Source organism: Gymnoscopelus braueri, assembly GCF_963280865.1.
Source record: "Gymnoscopelus braueri genome assembly, chromosome: 8".
NCBI lineage: Eukaryota > Metazoa > Chordata > Actinopteri > Myctophiformes > Myctophidae > Gymnoscopelus > Gymnoscopelus braueri.
This window is the reverse complement of record NC_137609.1, coordinates 42,470,115-42,492,553: the sequence shown is the minus strand read 5'-3', so window position 1 is coordinate 42,492,553 and position 22,439 is coordinate 42,470,115. Positions and strand designations below refer to the sequence as shown.

The following is a 22,439-nucleotide window of genomic DNA, read 5'->3' as shown; positions in this document are numbered from 1 at the left end:
AAAAGTACTCATTATGCAGAATGTCCCATTTCAAGTTTTCAAATGTATGCAAATGGCCGAAATGTATATAGGGCTGAAGTGGTTAATGTATGTTTTGTACCTAAAATCTACAAAGTAACTAGTAACTAAAGTTTTCAAGTAATTGTAGTGGAGTAAAGGTACAACATTTGCCTCTGAGATGTAGTGGAGTAGAAGTATTGGAAATTGGAAATACTCAAGTAAAGTGCAAATACCTCAAAATTGTACTTAAAGGAGGAGTTCACCCAAAAAAAATCTTATTTTCTATCAATTGCACACCCTATGAAGCCTTGAATCCATGGATTCTTTTTTGTTTTTGTCGCATTCCTAAGCTAATAATTTGATTCCCGTCTCCTACCGGCTAATGTATCCGGTAGGAGACACAAAGTAGATTATTTGTGTCTCCTACCGGAAATACACACGGTCATCAAATTATTGTCTTAGGAATGCCACAAAAACGGCTTCATGGGGTGTGTCATGGGGTGTGTAATTGATAGAAAATAAGTAATTTTTTGGGTGAACTCCTCCTTTAAGTACAGTACTTGAGTACATATACTTAGTTACTCTCCACCACTGGAAACCGTAATCATACGCGTCACGTTGGCCCCCATGGATTGAGGACTTCCCCTTACAGTATGTGTCTGACATGGAAGCGCAGCTCTGAATGGAAATGTTTCTATGCATTTAATTCTTCAGATGGAACACATTGTATAAAACCCTTCCTGTGATAAAATGAGATATAAATATATAATATCCGTTCTATGCATTTAATCCTTCAGTTGGAACACATTGTCTAAAACCCTTCCTGTGATCAAATATGACTGCGTTCTCTGAATCTAAATAAACTGCTGTTGTCGTTCGGATCTGAGCAATAGCCTACTGTGTGATATCCTCCTGGGTTTTTAGAGTTGAGGTTGAAATCAATTCAAATTCATGCAAACAAGTACACACCCAGCAGGGTTTTTGGAGCTGCAACTATCGATTAATTTCCTTTAATGATTATTCTATTGATTACTTTTTCAATTGATCAAATAATCAAGATGCATGTTTTTCTTTATTTCTGACTTTTTTTTTAATATATACCAATACCTGTATATCAATGAATCGATTAACCACTTAAGCATTATTTTACACTTCGTCGCACAACAGTGTCTTGCAAACATTGACAAACTCACAACGCGTAGCAATGTGAATATGTAGATCCGCTACTTTCACTATTTTTGAAATGTTTTGAATATTTTTGCCTATAATGACATGCCCGAAATAGGGGTCGATTATGAATCGATTAATGCACCCTAAAGGGATAGTTCACCCCCTCTATCAATTACGTCACCCCATGGAGACTTGAATTCATGGATATTATTTTGTTTTTGTCGCATTCCTAAGTCAATAATTTGGTGACCAGAGGGACCGGTGGGCAGCGGTTCCGGTAGGAGACACAAAGGAGACTCTTTGTGTCTCCTACCGGAACCGCTGCGGGTCATCAAATTATTGGCTTAGGAATGCGACAAAAACTAAAAAATATCCATGAATTCAAGCCTCCATGGGGTGACTAATCGATAGAAAAAAAGTCCTTTCGGGGGTGAACTATCCCTTTAAATGTGTGTCCCTGTGGCTCGTCCCTCAGAGTTGTACACGCTGCTGCTGGAAGACATCCTGGTCCTTCTCCAGAGACAGGACGACCGTCTGGTGTTGAAGTGCCACAGTAAGAACCTGGCGGGCAACTCTGACACCAAACACATCTTCAGTCCCATCATAAAACTCAACACTGTACTGGTGCGCTCTGTGGCCACTGGTAAGTACGTCTAAAAGGGTTCTTATCTCATGCACTTTTTACTTTGTGAGCTGAGCCGCAAACTTATTATTGTACTAGTATTGTACTGAGGCTGTTGAATTTATCTCTGTGTATCGTCATCAAATCACCACAGCAGGCCGTGAAATGTAATATATTAGAATCTAATGTATTGCATTTCATGGATCTAATAATTAGATCTTTAAAATCTGTATTCTGACATACTGTGAAATTTGTTGGTCATGTGGATATTATAGATAAACTCTTTACGCCGATTATTCACCCCGGAATAGGGCCGGTAGAGTTCAAGTGTAGTACGTATTTGCACATGAAGTGTATATTGTTTAACCACTTAAACCCCAGCATCGGTATTCGCTGAAAATTGCAGATCGACAAGCTCACAACGCGGCGCGTTGCGTCGCGTTGTGAGCTTGTCGATCGGCTATTTTCAGCGAAAGCTTTCCCCACAATAACGGAAAACAGAAAATACCCTAGTATTGTGCCCTGAGGGACTCCATTTACCCATATGGGGTTTTAAGTGGTTAATGACGGCAAGGAATGGTGTGTATTTTGTCACCCTCAGACAACAAGTCCTTCTTTGTGTTGTCCATGTCGGACAACGGTGCCCAGATCTACGAGCTGATGGCACAGACCATATCGGACCAGAGGACGTAAGTCTGCCATCGCTTCCCATCGCTCCCACTAAGCCAGTGGTTCCCTGGATCAGGAAGGAAAGAAAGAAAGTAGCCTTAGGAACCAAATGGTTCCCAAGGTTGTATACTTTTAAGTTCTTTAGTATACTTAGTATAGGTAGTATACTTTAAGTTCTACTTTGAGTATACTAATGGTAGTATACGTTAAGTTCCTGTTTATCAGTATCACCTAGAAAACAACATTTTTCAACAAGGTTTTAAAGAACAATATACCATGCCATTTATTTTGTTTTTACATTAACTTTCTTTTTATATTAACCCATCTACAAAGGCCTCCTAAATCAGTAGTTCTCAAACTTCTTCGAAGGACCCCCAAAATGATATGGATTTGGACGCGGACCCCTCCATCTGAAAATGTTTTGTGCCAGGGACCCCCCGAAGGGAAGATCTCTGAAAATTCAAAAATAGCAGATGTGAGCTTGTATAGCTGCCATTTTTGAGAACCAGTGTTCTAAACCACTGTTCTAAATCCTAAGAGTTTTTTGAAAAACGTATGTTGCTACGTAGCTAAAATCGACCAAAAAAATGACACAGAAGCTTGCCCGGTCTTAATGGGTTAATGTTAATGTTAACTTGCAATATCCTCAATATATTCCCGGCCCACAGGTTGGGGATTAGGGGTGTTGGAAAAAATCGATTCATGCAAGAATCACGATTCTTATTATCAACGATTCAAAATCGATTCACAATTAACCAAAATGGTTTCTGAACGTTTTTTTCTAAAAAAAAATATATATATATATATATATATATATATATATATATTTTTTTTTTTTAAAGTCGTCATAAGTCGTTCTTGGCAGCCAGGGCGTTATGATGATGTCTCGTTATAAGTCGTTCTTGGCAGTAAGAGAGTTAAAGACCAGATGAAAACAATATTATGACTAAAATAATTTGGATTAAACTGATTGGGAAGATTTTTTTTTAATCGAATCGTGACCCCAAGAATCGGAATCGAAATTGTGAGATAGCAGAAGATTCACGGTCTTATTGGGGATCACTGCATTCCTGCTGTTGACGTTCTCTCACTGTGTTGTGTGTGAACTCTGTTCCTTCAGGTGGCAGTGTCTGATCACGCAGTGTGCTGAAACCATGAAGACCAAACCACACAACAACATCATACCTCTAAGTCAGACTGAGTGAGTTCACCCAGCGTAGAAATCATATTATTTGTCGCCTTTTCCACTGCATCTTCAATAATTTGTGTGTGTGTGTGTATGTGTGTGTGTGTTCAGAGCTGAGCGGGATGCTATTGAGATCATCAGCACTGAGGAGCCCAAGCCAAGCAAGGATTCTGACTGCACATCAACTGGGTGTTTGCAGCCTCCAGGTACAGGTGCAGTAGCTGCAAATAACGTTGAGATTAAATTGCAAATGCCTTCTTAACCACTTTCACCCTGGCATCTCTATTTTAGGCATGTCATTTATTAGGTGAGAAATAATAATGATAATAATAATAATAAAAATGTTCAAAATAGCACAGATCTACAAGCTTTGCATTGCGTGTTAGCTTGTATATCTGCAATTTTCACTCTTCGTCTGAAGACAGCGTATCTATTCATTCATTTGTTAAACCTTTTAGATCACAGCCCGGTCATTTTGTGCACCTAGACGTGTAAAACAACATAAAACTACAAATAGTACAATTCTATAAAACAACATAAAACTACAAATAGTAGAATTCTATCTCTTTGTATTCTTATGTCAAAATCCAATGGTGTTTTTTCCCCTGTAAAACTAAATAGGACATGTGCATGACATCCAACCATCAATCAATCTTCAACTGTAATTAACTTATCTTCAAATCAAATTTCTCCCAACGTTATGTCCTGCCTCCCTATCCTGTTTCACTCGGAAGTACGTCACGATGCAGAAGACACTCTCAAAATGCTGTTTCATCTGGTCTGTAAAGGATAGTGCCAAATGCAGTCCATTAGTTTTTTCCACTGCTACCCAGTGGCTAGCATGGACGTTCTCTCTACCACCAACAGCTTGAGTCACCCCTACTTCTTCTGTATATGCATACACCCTAAAAAATAAAACAATAAATCGCATTTTGACTTAAAGGAACACTTCATATGGTTCCTCAGTAATGGTTCTGGATAACTGAAAAACGTAACTGATTTTTTTTTTTAATGAACGCTATAACTGTGGCTACTATTTTTGCATGCTAACTATCCAGGAGTAGAAAGGCCTTAGTTTCCATTAACTTGAAATCCATGCTGATGATGTCATCGTCACAGAGCGTGTAGACAGACATGGTACCGTCCCCATAGTGAGCATTAGTGAAGACCCATACTGTATATGGAGACACTGTATGGAAAAATACAGTATTGAAAAAAGGAAGTGTTCCTTTAAGCTGGTGTGTGTGTGTGTGTGTGTGTGTGTGTGTGTGTGTGTGTGTGTGTGTGTGTGTGTGTGTGTGTGTGTGTGTGTGTGTGTGTGTGTGTGTGTGTGTGTGTGTGTGTGTGTGTGTGTGTGTGTGTGTGTGTGTGTGTGTGTGTGTGTGTGTGTGTGTGGTTTTATAGCCTACATTAGTGTTTTGGTTGAGACAGTGGGCCTCCCTTCAGACAAAACTCAAACAATGTGCCCTCCAATGACATTACTGTCTTTGCTAGACATGAGGCTCTATTTAATTGCCAAAATGTGCTACATGACTACTAAACTACTCAAACGCAGTCTCATTGAAAACTAGAAAAAGTGTAGGTTATTGTGGGCCAGCAATGTTGATGGAATATGAAGAATCTGACAAATCCGTCTTGAATCACATGACTATAGAGATAATGTGTACCGATTTGCGTGATGTTTCGACAAAATCTGTAGGAGTAATATCATAAAATGTGTTTTGCAAAAAGCGGCCTCCTGGTGGCGCTATAATAGGGCAATGTCAAAATAGTGGCATTTGTTCCTCAATGTAGTGCAAATGTGTGTGCAAAGTTTCACCGCAATCGGACTCTGCGTTCATGATTTGAAGCATTTTGTTCAAAACGGGCCACTCCTGCAAACTTTAGATCAATCTTAGCCAATCAAGATGGATTATGAATATGAAGATTCTTCCGATTCGTGTGAAATTTGGATAAAATCTGAAGGAGTAATATCAAAAAAATTGTTTTACATAAGTCTGCCTCCTGGTGGCGCTATAAAAAGTTAGATGTGAAAAATGCAGGGCAGAGGTTTGTCCTTGGCCTCTAGGGAGTGCGCGTACAAAGTTTTACTCAGCTCGGTGCAGTTATAGGTAAAAACACGAATCAGCATGTTATAGGGCCACCATGAAGCTGATTTGAACATTTTCAAGTGGCATTACCTCCTCGACCTAGTGGGAATGTGTGTGTAAAATTTCATGGAAATCCCACACTGTGTTCATGATTTGTGGCATTTTGTTCAAAACGGAGCAGTCATGCAAATCAACCTCCTGGTGGCGCTATAACAGGCCGATCTGAAAAATTCAGTGCAGAGGTTCTGCTCTGGCATCCAGGGAGAGTGTGTGCACAGTTGTCATCGGCCCAACGCTGCCGGAGATTAGCTGGTCACAAACGGACACACACATTCACAGACAGACCGACGGACAGACAGGGTGCAAAACATAGTCTCTGCCACACCTTCGGCCTGGCGAAGACAGTAACAGACACTCTCACAGTCACTTTCAACGTATAACTCAAGTAAAAGTTTGCTTCGTTGCTGCGAGTTCTGCCACTGCTAAATTTAAGCTCACACATGCATGCACAACGTTACAGATGAGCGTTAGTGTGCAAGAGGAGAAACCGAAAATAAGAAGTGCTCCTCGTTTCGTTGTTTGTATGCTGGCTTCAGCCAAACTATTACAGATAACACCAAATGTTAAATCTGAATCTGCGGGCATAACTACAGCCTTCCTGTAGATGATCCCATCCTTTTCACCCTCACGTCTCTCTGGGCCTCCCCTGCTCCATGACCTCTCACACCTTGAAGCCCCCTGGCCTACGTAATACAAAACCCTTATTTTAATTTACAATACTTTCTTAGTTCGTCACTATCCTAAAACTAAGCACTATTGCAAATTCTAAATCTGGGGACTAAGTTGGCTCCTAGATTTAACCACTTACAACCTACTGTACCTACTTTGGGCATGTCATTATTGGGCAGATCAGCTATTTTTGCAGTTCGTTGTACGATGAAGTACTGAATATATATATAATAGTTATAATAAAGGAACATCCGCACTCTCTTCAGTTATATTCTTGATTTATTCTTTAAGGGTGAACAGCCGCAGCAAACAGGTCTATCTAGAGAAACGGACGCGTTTCGGCACGTCGGCCTTCCTCAGCGTTTCAAAATAGAATACATCAAACAGGATGTGACATATATAGCTATGCGATAGTGTACTGCTGATTCTCATTGGTGAATACAATTCACTTACAATTCATTGTACTATTCATGTTTACATTAAGCATTACACATAGTATTTGTTTAGTAAAAATATTCTTAAAGTTTCCACAACCAGAACAAACAATTCATAGAAAACATTTCATAAAAAACAATTCATTCCTGTTTATATCCTATTCAATTTATCTTTTTTCATACTTGAGATTTGTCTATCCTGTAACTTAATTATTTTGATCCTTTGGAGATACTCTGTTTATTTGCTTCAGTAATTACTGTATTACTTGTGAGTATGCAAAAAATAAATAAACTAATAAACAAAACGTAAAAAATAAAAATCATTCAATCCCTTAGGAAACTCAGTATTTAATGCATGGATCCAGTAAGCCTCCCTTTGTAATAGAACCCGGTCTCTGTCCCCACCTCTTCTCAGTGGGTTGACTACTTCTAAACCTTTTAAAATGCCCTTGTGGTTTTTGCTATGTGGGAAAGACCAAAAGAGAATTGAAAACCAGAATCACAGAGCACAAAGAGTAATATTAGAAATAAAGATGAGTCTCCAGTTGCCAGGCACTATAATATGGTTAAACATGACATATGTACACTAAGATTTCAAGGTTTAGAAGTAGTCAACCCACTGAGAAGAGGTGGGGACAGAGACCGGGTTCTATTACAAAGGGAGGCTTACTGGATCCATGCATTAAATACTTTAGTTCCTTAGTTCCCTAAGGGATTGAATGAAGAATTATTATTGAATTGTTTTTTATGAAATGTTTTCTATGAATTTTTTGTTCTGGTTGTGGAGTTTGTGGAAACTTTAAGAATATTTTTACTAAACAAATACTATGTGTAATGCTTAATGTAAACATGAATAGTACAATGAATTGCAAGTGAATTGTATTCACCAATGAGAATCAGCAGTACACTATCGCATAGCTTTATATGTCACATCCTGTTTGATGTATTCTAGTTTGAAACGCTGAGGAAGGCCGACGTGCCGAAACGCGTCCGTTTCTCTAGATAGACCTGTTTGCTGCGGCTGTTCACCCTTAAAGAATAAATCAAGAATATAACTGAAGAGAGTGCGGATGTTCCTTCATTATATGTATTATCAAGAATCTGCACCCAGTTAATCTCAAGAGACTACTCCTCAAGATCCCCTTGAGTAGAGCACGCCTTCTCCTGACGGTAGTATCCGGGTAGGAGAGTTGTCTTCATTATATATATACTGTAATGGTTACACCATTTTCTAGGTATCCCCACAGATAGCCCTCCTTCTCCAGGCCTGCAAGCTCCACCAACGAACAGCAACCCCTTTGAAGGAGACGACGAGGAAGAGGAGTCAGCCCTGGCAGAGAGAGAAGAGGAGGGGGAAGAGGAGGTGGATGAAGCAGAACTCCAGGCCTTCCTTGATGGCGAGCTGCCTGACGGCCTGACCTTCCTTCAGGAAACGACACAGGAGGGCATAACTGCCAACGACCAAGAGCCCGATGCCTTTGACATGCCCGCTACCAGAGCAGAAGAGGCCCTGAGGACATGTAAATTCCTACTTTATTACAGCTGAATCTGTAGCCATCTTTACTTTAATTACTGGGAATAATTACGCTATGGAAATCATTCCTTTGAAGCGTTTTGCATGTGTTGTGTTAATCTGTCAATTCTAATAACTAGACATATTCCAAGATATGTGCCTTTTTAAAGAACAGAAACTAGAAAAATGTGCTCCTCGGCGCACAGGTCTCCGCCAGGCCAGGTAGTAGAAGTCAATCTTAGCCAATCAGGTTGAATTATGAATAATCTGACATGGATATAATGTGTACCGATTTGTGTGATGTTTGGACAAAATCTGTGGGAGTAATAGCAAAGAAATCGTTTTGCATAAATCGGCCTCCAGGTGGTGCTATAACAGGCCAATGTGAAGTTTCACGGCAATTGGACGCTGCGTTCATGATTAGAGGCATCAAAACGAGCCACTCCCTGCAAACTTTAGATGCTAATCTTAGCCAATCACGAGGGAATATGAAATCTGGCATGTCAATATAGGCAAACAAATGTTCAATGTTTCTTCCCCAAAAAAAACGTTGTTACATTGTTCAATAATAGCCATAATAGCATGTAAACTTTACAGTTACACCCTGGCTAGCTTCTTTTACATTAACATTTTCCAAAGCAACATGTTGCAACCTCATCGCTAACATCACAGCGTTACTGATGTACAGTACTGTACGTCTCTTTAACCTTTTTCATATCAAGGTCCATTATGTATTCGGCATTTGAGCCACGGACCACCGTTTGATGAGATTTAGACTCTCAGACCCAAAACTTGGAATATTTTGTTGTTGATTTTGTCCATAATTCCAATGCTGTATTGATGTTGGTACCAATAGGAGAGATGACAGACAAACGTTGATCAAAATAACAATTCTTCTACATTCTCTAATTGTGTAGACCTCTTGTAAATTAAGTAATGCAGATGTTTAACAATAATGTACTGTAACTCTTGAAAGCGTAAAATGAAACTTTGGTTTCATTTTACGCTCTCAAGAGTTAAAGATCTATAAGGGTCCATTTGGTTACCAACTCTCCATCATTTAGCTGGGGAATGTACTGTACATTCTAGAATGCATATTAATGACGCATTCTGTCGTGTCTCGCAGTGGCGATTCTGAAGCAGGTACTGCTCGACCACATGAAAAGCAGAGAGGATGCTGGGAAGGAGGAGACCGCCAGCAGGACCACCACTGGGTGCCTGCTGAGGACCGTCTCGTTGGGGAACCACGAGAACAGCCCCACCACCATGGCAAAAGGGACGTGTTCCGCGTTACCCGACGGTGACGCATTCGAGACGAGCAACATGTCTAAAGAGACGGAGGGACCAGAACTCCCAACCGGCCACACAGGGATCTCTGTAGCAACTGAAAGCTGTGGTGAGAGGCTTGAAATTATTCAATCATCGTGAGGGTTGCATTTGCTAGGTGGGAATCAGTGGTGTGAAGTAACTAAGTACATTTACTCAAGTACTGTACTTAACTCATTGACTGCCAGAGTTAAAACCTCGTTCATAGCAGCCCTTGCCAGCGATTTTCGTGTTTTTTTGTTTCGTTATTTTGTTATTTAATTCACATATAGAAAGTCTAGCTTGACACTTGAATCGTTTTGATCGTTCCACCACTAGAGAGCAGCACATACCAAGCTTGATCGGCTCGCTGACACACTCGCCCCCTCCCAGACCCACTCACACAGTGAAACACCGGAAGTGAAATGTCTCAGATTCTGTTATCGGCGAAAATTACTTTGTGATACACAACGGGGATGACTGTTCGTCACCCAGACCATAGATTATAGGAGGGGAGGTCTCCGATCGTTTTTCATAGCGTGTGAAAAACCGTTTGTTTCCCTATTATGGTCGAAAATGACTGGGGGAAAAATGTAAAACCGAAAACGGAACCCAAGTCATGGAACCGGATGCAGTGGTGGTTGAAGTAAGTGGAACCTGAAACTTAGCCTGATTCATAACAGAATAGCGTGATCAGAGCATAAAGATCAATAAAGACCATAGATCGCATTAACGCGATCCTGGCGGCCAAGCGCGCTATTTATTAGATCGCGTTAATGCGATAATGGCGGCCAATGAGTTAAGTACAATTTTGAGGTACTTTTACTTCCAGTTTTCAGTACTTTTACTTCTACTCCACTATTGGAGTATTTCCAGTTTTCAGTACTTTTACTTCTACTCCACTACTGTACATCTCAGAGGCAAATATTGTACTTTTAGTCCACTACAATTATATGAAAACTTTAGTTACTATTTACTTTGAGATTTTGATTATTACAAAACATGCATTAAACACTTCAGCCCTACAGTATATACATTTCCGCCATTTGAAAATAGCCGATCTACAAGCTCACAATGCGTCACGATTTTTATCGCCGGTCAGACTGAATACGTGCGTTTCAATTTGGGAAATATAGACTGTCTGTCTATAACAATTTTACAATTTACTTAAAGCAGCACTTCACCCGTTTCCAAACTTAACTTCATATATTTTGGTCCTCACTAATGCTTATTATTATAAGAGAGTACCATTCTGTCTACTTGCACTGCTTTTCAGACGCGGGCTGCGGAGAGTTCAGAATCCTTACTTTAATGACAGCTTCGGTTTCCTCCAATGACATCATCGGTAGTAATTTCAAATGACTGAAAAACGTTTTTTTTATTAACGCAAGTGCAATGGCTTCTATTTCAGTGTGCAAACTCTTTTTTTTTACGAATGCAAGTGCAATGGTGTCTATTTCAGTGTGCTAACTTTCCAAGAAAAGAAAGGCTGTAGTTTAAATGGCTTTGAATCCCCATCAATGATGTCATTGGAGTAAGGTTTCGGAAGTGTCCACAGCGCACCTTTTAGACACAGAGCGAGTAGAAAGAAATGGTGCCAGGCATTATTTATGTTATTTATTATTTATACACCTTTCAAAACAGTTACAAAGTGGTTTACAGATTAGCAAAAACAGAGAAAATAATAATACATTAATAACCATATAAAAAGTAGGAATTTAAAAAATCCCCAAAAGTTAGCACATCCAAAATTTCAAATAAATGTAGGACAAAGTACTCACATTTCCACTTTTGTATTGGCACACACCAATAAATGAACGCTTACGCGTTTCGGCTATGAGCCTTCCTCAGAGCATCTTATCTTAATCATTAATAAACATAAAACACAATAAATAAGAAACAATAAAATGCGTTCTGCCTATCTCAAGCAAGTTTAAAGTCCCTGTAAGTCTATTCGTACCGAAATGAATAGAATCCAGCGGCCTCCTCAAAAGTCAACCTAACCACAGTATGCTTTGGAAAATGGCCTGCAGTAATGTGGAGTTGACTGAGTCATAGTCAACGGACTCAACTTGCCAGACCACTGGTATGGTCTTTTCACTGTGCCCGGTATGTCTGTTGTACAGAACAGACATACAAACAAACCACCAAACAGCACAGAAGTTAACGACTATTATAATGTGAACAGTGTTTAACTCACAGCAGACTGCAGAGGTACACAGTGGTGGAAGAATAAGTTAATGGAAACAACAAGTGAGAAAATACGTAGAGGTACTTCCTAAGCCTAATGGCAGTATGCACAAGAAATGTGATGCTGATTACGTCTAGCGGTTTGCGAGATGAGCTTGTACATCTGCTATTTTTAAATAGCCAAAATAAATCTTAAAATGACACAGATGCGTTCCCGGTCTTAGGGCACGGTCACACCGCACTTTTATTTTACCTATGGGGCGGAATCTACCAATGCTTTGTCAATGCAAATGCGTGGATTCGAGTGAAAGATGCGCAAGACCATGAATCCACGCATTTGCATTGACAAAGCATTGGCAGATTCTGCCTCATAGGTAAAATAAAAGTGCGGTGTGACCGTGCCCTTAAGGGATATTTCACTTTCAAACTAATTCTGGGTCATTTTATCATCTACTCAGGCTTTTGGGAGCACCCCGGACAGTTTTTAAGTTGCTTTATTCAGTATTTAGATATTTGATATTCATTTTAGCAGACATGCCCCCTTCCTATACAAACCCATTGTAACTTACATTCATCGGAAACACCTGTCCTTGGTTCTGGTGACTGATGTTGTCCTTCTAATACGTGAGGAAACCGTGTTTTTTACTTTTTTTTTTTTTTTTGGAAAGTGGAAAAAACTAAATACAATAAAAAAAAATGAAAAAAGTAATCGAAAAAAACATGGCCGCCTCACGTATTAGGAGGGCAGGGTGAGTCACCAGAACCAAGGATGGGTGTTTTCAATAAATCTAACATGGTTAAAATGGAGTTTGAAGTTACAATGGGTTTGTATAGGAAGGGGGCGTGTCTGATAAAATGAATATCAAATATCTAAATACTGAATCAAGCAACTTAAGAACTGTCTGCTTCCAAAAGCCAGAGTAGACGATAAAATTACGCCTTTTTTTTAAAAGTGAAATATCCCTTTAATGGGTGAATAAACCACGGCGATCAATAAAGATCTCTATCTATATCTTAGGTAACTACGTGGTGCTGGATTACCCTGGTGGGTGTGAAGAGAGCAACACTGACGACGATGGCGTCGGAGGGGCCCAGTGGGACTCTGAGGGGGACTCTGAGATCGACCTGAAGAAGCTGCTTTCCTCCGCCTCACAGACTACTGAGGGCGGCGGACCTGACCTCAACCGGCAGATCATGACTCACCTGCGCCTCCTACAGGCCAACCTGCAACATTTGAAGGTAGAACCTTCTGGTGTTCTGCCTCATTCTTTGTTTGTTCATTTGTTTCCACCTATTTTTTTTGTATCCACTTAAACCCAGTGGTGTTAAGTAGCTAAGTACATTTACTTAAGTACTGTACTTCAGTACAATTTTGAGGTATTTGTACTTTACGTGAGTATTTCCAATTTCCAATACTTTTACTTCTACTCCACTACACCTCGGATCCAAATATTGTACTTTTACTCCACTACATTTATTTGGAAACTTTAGTTACTAGTTATCTTTTTGCTAGTTAAAAGATTTAGATTATATTACATAACATGCATTAACCACTTCTACCTGAGCTTGTAGATTTGCTATTTTCAAAAGATTTTTATACATTTGAAAACTTGAAATGGGACATTCTGCATAATAACTACTTTAACTTTTGGTACTTTAAGTACATTTTTATACCAATACTTTAGTACTTTTACTCAAGTACATTTTTAATTCTGGACTTTTACTTGTAACAGAGTATTTCTACATTGCAGTATCGATACATTTACTGAAGTATAAAAATGTTGTACTTTTTCCACCACTGCTTACCGTATCTACTTGACCGGGGTCTCTCAGGGCTCTATACTTGGTCCGCTCCTTTTTTTCCTCTACACCAAATCTCTTTTCCCCAGAATAAGTACGCCAGGGTTCATGTTGTTAATGATCACATGAAATGTAAATGAGGTCAATATAGCCTATCACTGCTAAGGAACCTCAAAGTCGTAATCTAATTATAGTTTAATTACAACTTTTAATCCAATTACAGTTTAATTACGGTACAATCTTTTAGCTTCTCATGAGCAACTCAGGCACCTATGACTGAGACCTTTTTGCCACCAACTGATATATTTACCTATTATCCATTTTTAGATTTGTTTTTGTCCTTCACTCTATGCTGTGCCTGTTCATTCTACTGTATGTATCCTTCCGCTCATACGTAAAATTATTTTCTCTCAGGAAGTGGAGACTAAGTACAATCAACTGCGGCCAATAAGGGAAGAGACTGCCACCGACTCAGATGAGGGTAATGGTATGTGTCAGTCAGTTACTTGTAAATGATTATTATTATTATTACTAGACCAGTGCCCTTCGGGCTACTCAGGCACCCACCTATTTGTGCAATACGTTGTACATGTTCTCTGACTTGTTGGAGTCTTAGGCTTATCACATTTTCTTACATGCCACCACTTACATTGGCGAAGCGGTACAAGTGTGGCGCAAATTTAACGATGGCCCGGGTTAGCCAATCAGGGAAGCCGGTGTCGACAGAAACACATTGGTGCAGTGGCAGAAACAGCTTGGCCAATCCGTGAAAATCGACGCGTCGGGTTGGCCAATCAGGGAAGCAGGTGCACACCCCTCACAAACACTTGATTTGTTGCGTCCTCCACAGACCCGTAGACATACAGATACGTGGTTTTTCGGTTCTTGGGAACCGTTGGGCCGATCAAATTGACACTCAGCACCACATATGGGACATACGGCAGTTTGAGGCCGTTCAGTTGGACGCCGCCTGAGTTATGCCTGTTTGTTACAGACAGACAAACAGACACAGGTTTTTTATAATTGCTTAACTATTAAAACTGGGAAAGCATCTGTGTCATTTTAGATTTTAGCTATGTATATAGCAACATAATTTTTTCTGCAAACTCTTAGGATTTAGAACATTGGTTTAGAACTGTGGTTCTCAAAAATAGTACATATACAAGCTCACAGCGTGCCACTTTGTACCGCGCTGCGAGCTTATACATCTGCTATTTTTGAAGTGTTTGTAAAAAAAAAAATCACAAATCTTCTCTTCTGGCAGTCCCAGGCACAAAACATTTTCAGATGGGGGTCTGCGGTCAAATACATTTTGGGGGTCTTTGGCACGAAAAAGTACTACTGATTTTAGAAGGCATTTGTGGAATCGGTGGAATCGGGTCTTAATGGGTTAAATCGATTAGTTCAATTAACTGTTGCAGCCGAGATCCATCACTCTAAAATGACAAAACTTTCTGGTTCTCTTCAGATACGATCCAGTGCTGACGTGTTCCATCTTGCCAGGTCATCCAAGCCAAGTGTCAGAGGAATGTGGATGCAGAACTGCTCCAGCCCCTCCCCTCTTCACCCACCTATGCTGTTATACTGCTATACTGCTGTCAATTTAATAGTGGCAGCTTAAAGTGGCATTTAACCACTTAAACCCCATATGGGGGTAACCGGAGTCCCCCAGGGCTCAATACTAGTATCTTTTTTGGTTGTCTGTTATTGTGGGGAAAGCTTTCAGTGAAAATAGCCGATCGGCAAGCTCACAGCTATTTTCACCGAAAGCTTTCCCCATAATACCGATGGTGGGGTTTAAGTGGTTATGCTCAATGTCATACTGTATGTTTGTTTGTTTTTCCTTTTACTTTGATTCATCATTTACAAGATTTAATACACTTAAAAACATAGGGTGACATTATGCTAATGCACATGCAATCTGAACACAAAATGGAATCACATTTGCACTCAATCATGTACCACTGACAAGTAACATGAGGTAGTGATACCCAAGACACTGCACACAGACAACCTGCCTGCAGACCAGGAAAATGGGATAGGCAAAAAAGGAGGAAAAAAAGTATGCAGAGGGTATCTGCAACCAAGTAACATGTCCTGGCCAGGATCACGACTAAATACCATGCATAGAAGGAATGTGATGATTATGTTTGCAAGACTCTGCATTTTACCTAATGGAATTTTGGTATTAACACAGCCGTTTTGGTCTATATAGATGCAATAGAACATGTTTATATGACTGACCGGGCTGGTCTGTGCAGAAAAAAGGAAGAATTTGATGGAATTTTCTCATTGTCACACGCGACTAATGGCTTTATTACACTATAAGGCTGTAAGAGTTAAGCACACTGTATAGACCACACGAAATGCGTGTGCATACACATTTTGGATGTCCTTTTTAACATGCAGTTAACCACATGAACCCTAGCATCCCATTTGGCGAAGACAGTAGATCTACAAACCGCGGTTTTTTTCCGGCGAAAAGATTTGTTTTGTAGAGGGGGGGAAAGGAGGGGACCAAGTATAGACCCCTGGAGAATATACAGTAGTAGGGTAGAAGTGGTTTTAATATACAATTAAATTGTGTAGTGTAACCAACGGTGGTGTCAATATTTTGGCCACAGGACATTGCTGCAGACTTTCTTCTCGCTATCACCATAAATGTTGATTTGATGCAGTCCACCTACTGAAATACCCCCAACTGCAGATGTGGGGGTATATCGACTAAAGAGTGAGGCTATACAAAACAGTAAATCAGTGATTCTTGACCTTTTTCATTTCAAGAACCCCCAATTTGATATGCATTAGGCCATGGGACCCCCATATTTTATTTTTTACAAATCTCTGGGACCCCAACTGTAACTCTCAGTTACAGATCCATAAGGGTCAATTTGGTTCTACTGTAACTATCAACCATTTAGCTGGGGACCCCCTGGAACCCCCTCAAGAACCCCTAAAGATCCCTGGACCCCACATTGAGGATCAGTGGACTGCTAGATCACATGATATCCACCTTTTTTCCAAGTAGCCTCCCTTCCCAGGTTGGTCTGGATAAACAAAGTTGTATTATACTTCAAAGCTTTTGGTGCAAGTGGGGAGATTATTAGTGTATTTCCTTTTCCACTTTTCCTGTGACAGTGAGTCTCCCAGTGTCATTGCAATTTCTTCATTCTATATGAAAGGCAATTAGAACTTTTCACTTAATAACAAACTTGTAAGTAATACATCATTCTTTGCAGTACTAGGTGCAAACTGTAAAAGAAAGAATCAAGCTTACGCCTCGGTAAGCTTCTTGGGTGAGAGCACAGAACTTCTTCATTTTCATGACTGGACTGAAATCAAAGATCGCTTTAAAGATTAGCCTGACAGAAGTTTAAAGGTCTGCGAGGCAACATCTGAAAATCTGCCTTGGTTTATAGCATTTTTTAAATGAATTCAAACTTATCAAAAAGCACTGAAAGAAATGTATAAACACAAAGTATTATTATGGACTATATACTTTATGTATAGGAAAAATGTAAAATGTACACTATCTCTTAAACTAAGAGAAAGCCGCACACTTCCGTAGTATTGCAGTTTTTCCTTACTTTATACATAAAATCATCATGTAATGTTTTAACAGAGACTAATTAAAGGGTTAAAGCAGAGGTCAAGGTAGCTCAGAAATATTAATCAGGTTTATTATTTTTTGCCTAGATATTTTATTTTATATTGCATTGAGCTACAATGTGTTCACTGGCTGTTTTTAACATGAATAGATTTTAAATGAAGGGAACAATTGCGCCATTTGTCATTTTATTTTCATAGATTTCATGTTGGTGATGGGCCAAACCCCCAAACTAAATGGATGAATATGGTGTTCAAATGTTATTAAACTAACTTTGAACATTTTTTGGAATACCATTTCATTGTCTCAAAATGTGTGTGTGTGTGTGTGTGTGTGTGTGTGCGCGCGCCCAACCCTGCTAAAGTGCCCTAGAGCAGGGGTCTTCAACGTTTTCAGGCCAAGGACCCCTTGGCTGAGAGAGAGATGAAGCAGGGACCCCACTACATATTGTATAAAATTGTGTTGTAAATTATACATTTTCATAGATTTCTTAGACAGCTTCATAGACTTTGACAGCACTATCCTCAGTGTATGTTCGATTAATGTGTATTTTCAGACATTTAACCACTTGAACCGTCAATACTTCCTTCTACACCAAACCTCTTTGCCAAAAATAGCCGATCTACAAGCTCACAACGCCTCGAAGCGCCTCTCTCTCAAACTGGAAGAAAGGGAGTTCCACCGCATATCAACCAGGTGAAGTTTGGCATGTCCGGTGCATCACTGGAGCAGGACAGTGGCAACAGATGAAAAGAAGGCACTGGAGCAACACAGATTGACTTACTGCCTTTTTTTTATTATTAAAGGTGTAAGGTACACGTTACAAGTGGGACAACGTTTCCATGTTGTTACATCTGATGAACCTGATGAAGATGTAGTTGCCTTTGCACCTTTAATAATACAAAAAAAGTCAGTAAGTCAATCGTCTGTTGCTCCAGTGCCTTCCTTATTCTGTTACACCCTGTAATTTATTGCTTTCCCATGTATTTAGTTCTAATATCTGAAGTTCAAAGTAGACATAAACAAAACTGATAATGGACCTTTGCAAAATGTTAGTAGCGTCCACCAGACTAATGTCCACAGACTCCATATCAACAGTGTGTAGTGTAGATTAGTGTACTGGAGCAGTAAATATAGGCCATCATTCATCAGTTTCATTTGAAGAAGGTGCATGCCGTCTTTCTGTCATTAAATATCAGAGAATATGTACTTACCCTATAGTTCCTGTACAGCAGTGCATCACGTCATGTATACTTTACATTACTTAAAGGGAAATACCACTCATTTTCAACATTGAACTATGTATTTAATACACCTTAGAGCTGTTGTGTGGAAATAAGAAAAAAGTCAAGGTGTACTTTTGGCTGAGGAGCCAAAAGTACACCTTGCCTATGTCACTGATCACATGACCTCAATCAATTATCCAGTTTTAGGCAACATAGAAGGGGGGGGACTTTTTTCTTATTTCCACACAAAAGTTCTAAGGTGTATTAAAGACATAGTTCAATGTTGAAAATGAGTGGTATTCCCCTTAAGACCATTTATCTTTTTTTTCCTTCTTTTTTTTTGTACAAAATAGCCAATTTTATATTGAGGTGCCCAGATGTCCCTAGTTCCCACCTGTATCCGATCTGAGGAACATCTATGTGCAGTGGTGGACTGGTGGTGAAAGCTGGGATGGATTTTCTCTTCGATCCAAGACCCATCTCCCTAGATACAGTGGGCAGCAGTACCTAACACCAACAGTGGGAGGCAGCAACACGCCGACAGGCGTCCAATCTGCCGGAAAATCAAGGAGGAAGCAGAAGAAGAAGAAGAAGAAGAAGCAAACAGAAGAAGAGAGATTGAGATAAAAAACATAAAAACAACACTAATGTTACAGCCGAGGAATTAAATATACAGTTTTTACACTGAATACGGATCATAACCATTTGGAGAATGTGATAATCGTCATGTAATCGTCCATATTAGAGCACGGAGCTGACATCAGGACGTGTGTTATTGTCCTGAGAGCGAATGGTAAGACATGGAATTATTATCACATCCAGCTACAGCCAGTGGTGTTGCCATGTCGGCTTATTATACGCGACTTTGGGCTTGTTATTTCTGTGAAAGTTGCTTGTAAATATTGGTAGTTGCTGGTTCATGTGGATTTTTTTTTTGGGGCTCGTTTCCTAATGTTGTTTAAACCAGTGGTTCTCCAACATTTGCATGGCAATAGCTGTAGTATACAACCCTCGTAGACGTATTTATGATTCTGACGTTTTCAATCTACGAGAGTTGTAGGGTGCACTTCCCATAGTGACTTGGACTTTCTGCACTATGCCCCGTAGACACTCCAAACATTGTACAAAATGAAAATAAAGGCGCTTACCGCCGAGCCCCAAATGTTAACTGGGTCTACGGGGTAGTAGTGTAATGTAATAATCCATATCTTTCAATAAAGAAGTGTTTTAATGCCGTCTGTGGCCGATTCTGTCGGAAGTTCCCAATGGGCGGTAGTGACGGGAAGTGAGGGGGCGCATCCGGTGAAACCCGGAATTACACTAAATGTAAACAGGAAGTAAACGAGGGTGAAAAAATGGCGTTCGGCCACAGACGGCATTAAAACACTTCTTTATTGAAAGATATGGATTATTACATTACACTACTACCCCGTAGACCCAGTTAACATTTGGGGCTCGGCGGTAAGCGCCTTTATTTTCATTTTGTACAATGTTTGGAGTGTCTACGGGTCATAGTGCAGAAAGTCCAAGTCACTATGGGAAGTGCACCCTACAACTCTCGTAGATTGAAAACGTCAGAATCATAAATACGTCTACGAGGGTTGTATACTACAGCTAGCATGGCAAGGACCCCCCAGATTAATATGTATTTGTCTGCGGACCGCCGGAACCCCCATCAAAAAAATATTTTAGATGGGGGTACAAGATTATAATATATAGATTTGTTTTGTTAAAATGTTTCAAAAAATACATTTTAAAATAAATTCTTCAAGATTAGACAGGCTATTTTCAAATAGGATATATAGGTGCGAAGGGCGAGCTCCTCTTGGGCTTGTTTTCATAGATCCAGTTGCTTGTTTCTCTCGTGAAACCTGGCAACAGTGGCTATAGCTGCTGCTAGGCTAATGGACGATATGCTACCATAGCTACTGGGAAAGATTGTCTAAATGATACTTGTTTAGTGTTTTTAAAAAGATAAAGTGGGAGCTTTGATCAAAATGAGTGTCCCTTTGAAGAGACATATGGTGTCGATGAGATAGCATTAATAACCATGACAGAATAAGAACGGAATGTATTATTAGAGGGCTTTCCCCCCCCCTCCCCTTTTCCCCCTACTCTGTACATATTATAGTGTTTTATATTTGTGATGATATTGCATTTTCATGTTCTGTTGATGAATTGAATACCACAATGGAAACAATTAAGTCCCCAGGACTGTTTTGATGTTCTCCTTTTAGACCAAGTTTGACTGTACTCTGTTCTGTTTACATTTCTGTCTAAAAAAAAGACATAACTCTGAGAATGTACAAATGGAATTGTACACTCTCAGAGTTACAGACCTGCAAGTGTCTATTTGCAGTGATTAATATTTTTTTTTACTTAACCATTAAGACCTGAGGATTTAAGTTATATATATATATATATATATATATATATATATATATATATATATATATATATATATATATATATAAGAAATATCTCAAAATATGTTGTTCCAGGACCCCCATAAGCTAAGATTTGTGTTATAAATGTTTGCTTTAAAACTATATCTATTCAAAGATTTGCACAAATTTACACAATTAAAAAAAAGCAGATCTACAAGCTCATAGCGCGGCAGCTTGTAGATCTGCTATTTTTTTAATAGTCAAAGAAATCTAAAAGGACACGTTCCCGGTATAGTTAAAGGGATAGTTCACTTTCATTTTTTTTCCTATTGATTAGTCACCCCATGGAGACTTGAATTCATGGGGTTTTTTTTTCTTTTCTTTTTTTCCGCATTCCTAAGCCAATAATTTGATGACCAGCAGCAGTTCCGGTAGGAGACACAAAGGGACTCGTTGTGTCTCCTACATGGAACCGCTGCCGCTCATCAAATTATTGGCTTAGTCATTTTGGGGGTGAACTATCCCTTTTAATGGGTTAAGTAAATCCCACAAAAAATCCACAAAAAAAAGCAAACTCTGTTACAAGTAAAAGTTTGATATTTGGTTCCATTTGTACTCTCTTCTGAACATATATAATAAATGTGCTTGATTGCAGCTCGTTAACAGCTTAAAACATTTCAGGCGGATTAATGTAAGTGTCTGACATTATAGTATAATATATAATTATAGTAATTATGTGTTTTAATTGTATTTCCACCGCGAAGCCCATGATTCAGCTGGAGAAACCAGTGCTGACTGGGACCATGCCTGTGGTCTGGCCCACCCTACTGGACCTAGGCAGAGATGAGTGCAAAAGAATTCTTCGTAAACTGGGTAAGACCACCAGCAAAAACTGCTGCAACAGTTTCTGGAACTTTATGAAGCACAGAATTAAAGATGATGATGATGATGAGGAGAATGTTTCGTGTCGGGCAGCTTATTTTGGACTTTCCAAAGGCTGAAGTGTTCGGTCGTATTCATATATTTTCATGAAATCACAGTAAGCAATGTATGTCCTAGTTGTTCTCGTAGTTAATAAACCTATGTAATAATGTACTGGGCTGACTCTAGGCCTGTCACAATTATTGCATAATCGTCTAATCGCAATTATTTGAGATAATCGCAAATATTTTTGCATAATCGTCATAATCGTTTCCATTTTGAAAAGAAATCTCACATTTTCAAATATTAAAAAAGCAGAAATAGCAGATCTACAAGCCTACTAGATCAGCTATTTCTTCTATTTTTACGTGTATAAAATGATTAAATATGTCAATAATTTCTTTTTATATTTAAGTTATTTGTCATATCTGCCCTGTGCAGTCTTTTTATTATGAAGTCTAAACGGAAATAAAATTTGCATTGATATGTTCCAATGTTCCATGCCAAACACACAATTCAATCGTTAATCGCAATTATTTGAGTGACAATTAATCGTCAACTTAAAATTTGCCCTAGCTGTATCATAAAGT

The 22,439-nt window shown here is 39.3% G+C and overlaps 3 protein-coding genes across 11 annotated transcripts in view; 2 read left to right on the top strand and 1 right to left on the bottom strand.

The window, feature by feature from the left end:
* The window catches only part of arhgef12b (Rho guanine nucleotide exchange factor (GEF) 12b), a 69,363-nt gene extending 51,765 nt beyond the window's left edge, over positions 1 to 17,598 (top strand). For 2 of the 4 annotated variants that reach the window (XM_080435383.1, XM_080435380.1), the window contains 9 exons: positions 1,646 to 1,813; positions 2,394 to 2,481; positions 3,582 to 3,662; positions 3,759 to 3,859; positions 8,136 to 8,420; positions 9,540 to 9,809; positions 12,927 to 13,147; positions 14,123 to 14,195; positions 15,177 to 17,598. In XM_080435383.1, the coding sequence (XP_080291509.1) occupies positions 1,646 to 1,813; positions 2,394 to 2,481; positions 3,582 to 3,662; positions 3,759 to 3,859; positions 8,136 to 8,420; positions 9,540 to 9,809; positions 12,927 to 13,147; positions 14,123 to 14,195; positions 15,177 to 15,193 (1,304 nt within the window). In that variant the 3' untranslated portion in view covers positions 15,194 to 17,598. The remainder of the gene's footprint in view (positions 1 to 1,645; positions 1,814 to 2,393; positions 2,482 to 3,581; positions 3,663 to 3,758; positions 3,860 to 8,135; positions 8,421 to 9,539; positions 9,810 to 12,926; positions 13,148 to 14,122; positions 14,196 to 15,176) is intronic. The other 2 variants (XM_080435381.1, XM_080435382.1) reach the window with 2 other exon arrangements.
* Positions 1 to 22,439, bottom strand: part of rabep1 (rabaptin, RAB GTPase binding effector protein 1) — a 332,504-nt gene that overhangs the window by 193,245 nt on the left and 116,820 nt on the right. The gene's annotated exons all lie outside the window — the stretch shown is intronic.
* Positions 19,135 to 22,439, top strand: part of emsy (EMSY transcriptional repressor, BRCA2 interacting) — a 32,217-nt gene continuing 28,912 nt past the window's right edge. For all 6 annotated transcript variants that reach the window (XM_080435842.1, XM_080435840.1, XM_080435843.1 and 3 more), the window contains exons 1-2: positions 19,135 to 19,334; positions 21,693 to 21,801. In XM_080435842.1, the coding sequence (XP_080291968.1) occupies positions 19,332 to 19,334; positions 21,693 to 21,801 (112 nt within the window). In that variant the 5' untranslated portion in view covers positions 19,135 to 19,331. The remainder of the gene's footprint in view (positions 19,335 to 21,692; positions 21,802 to 22,439) is intronic.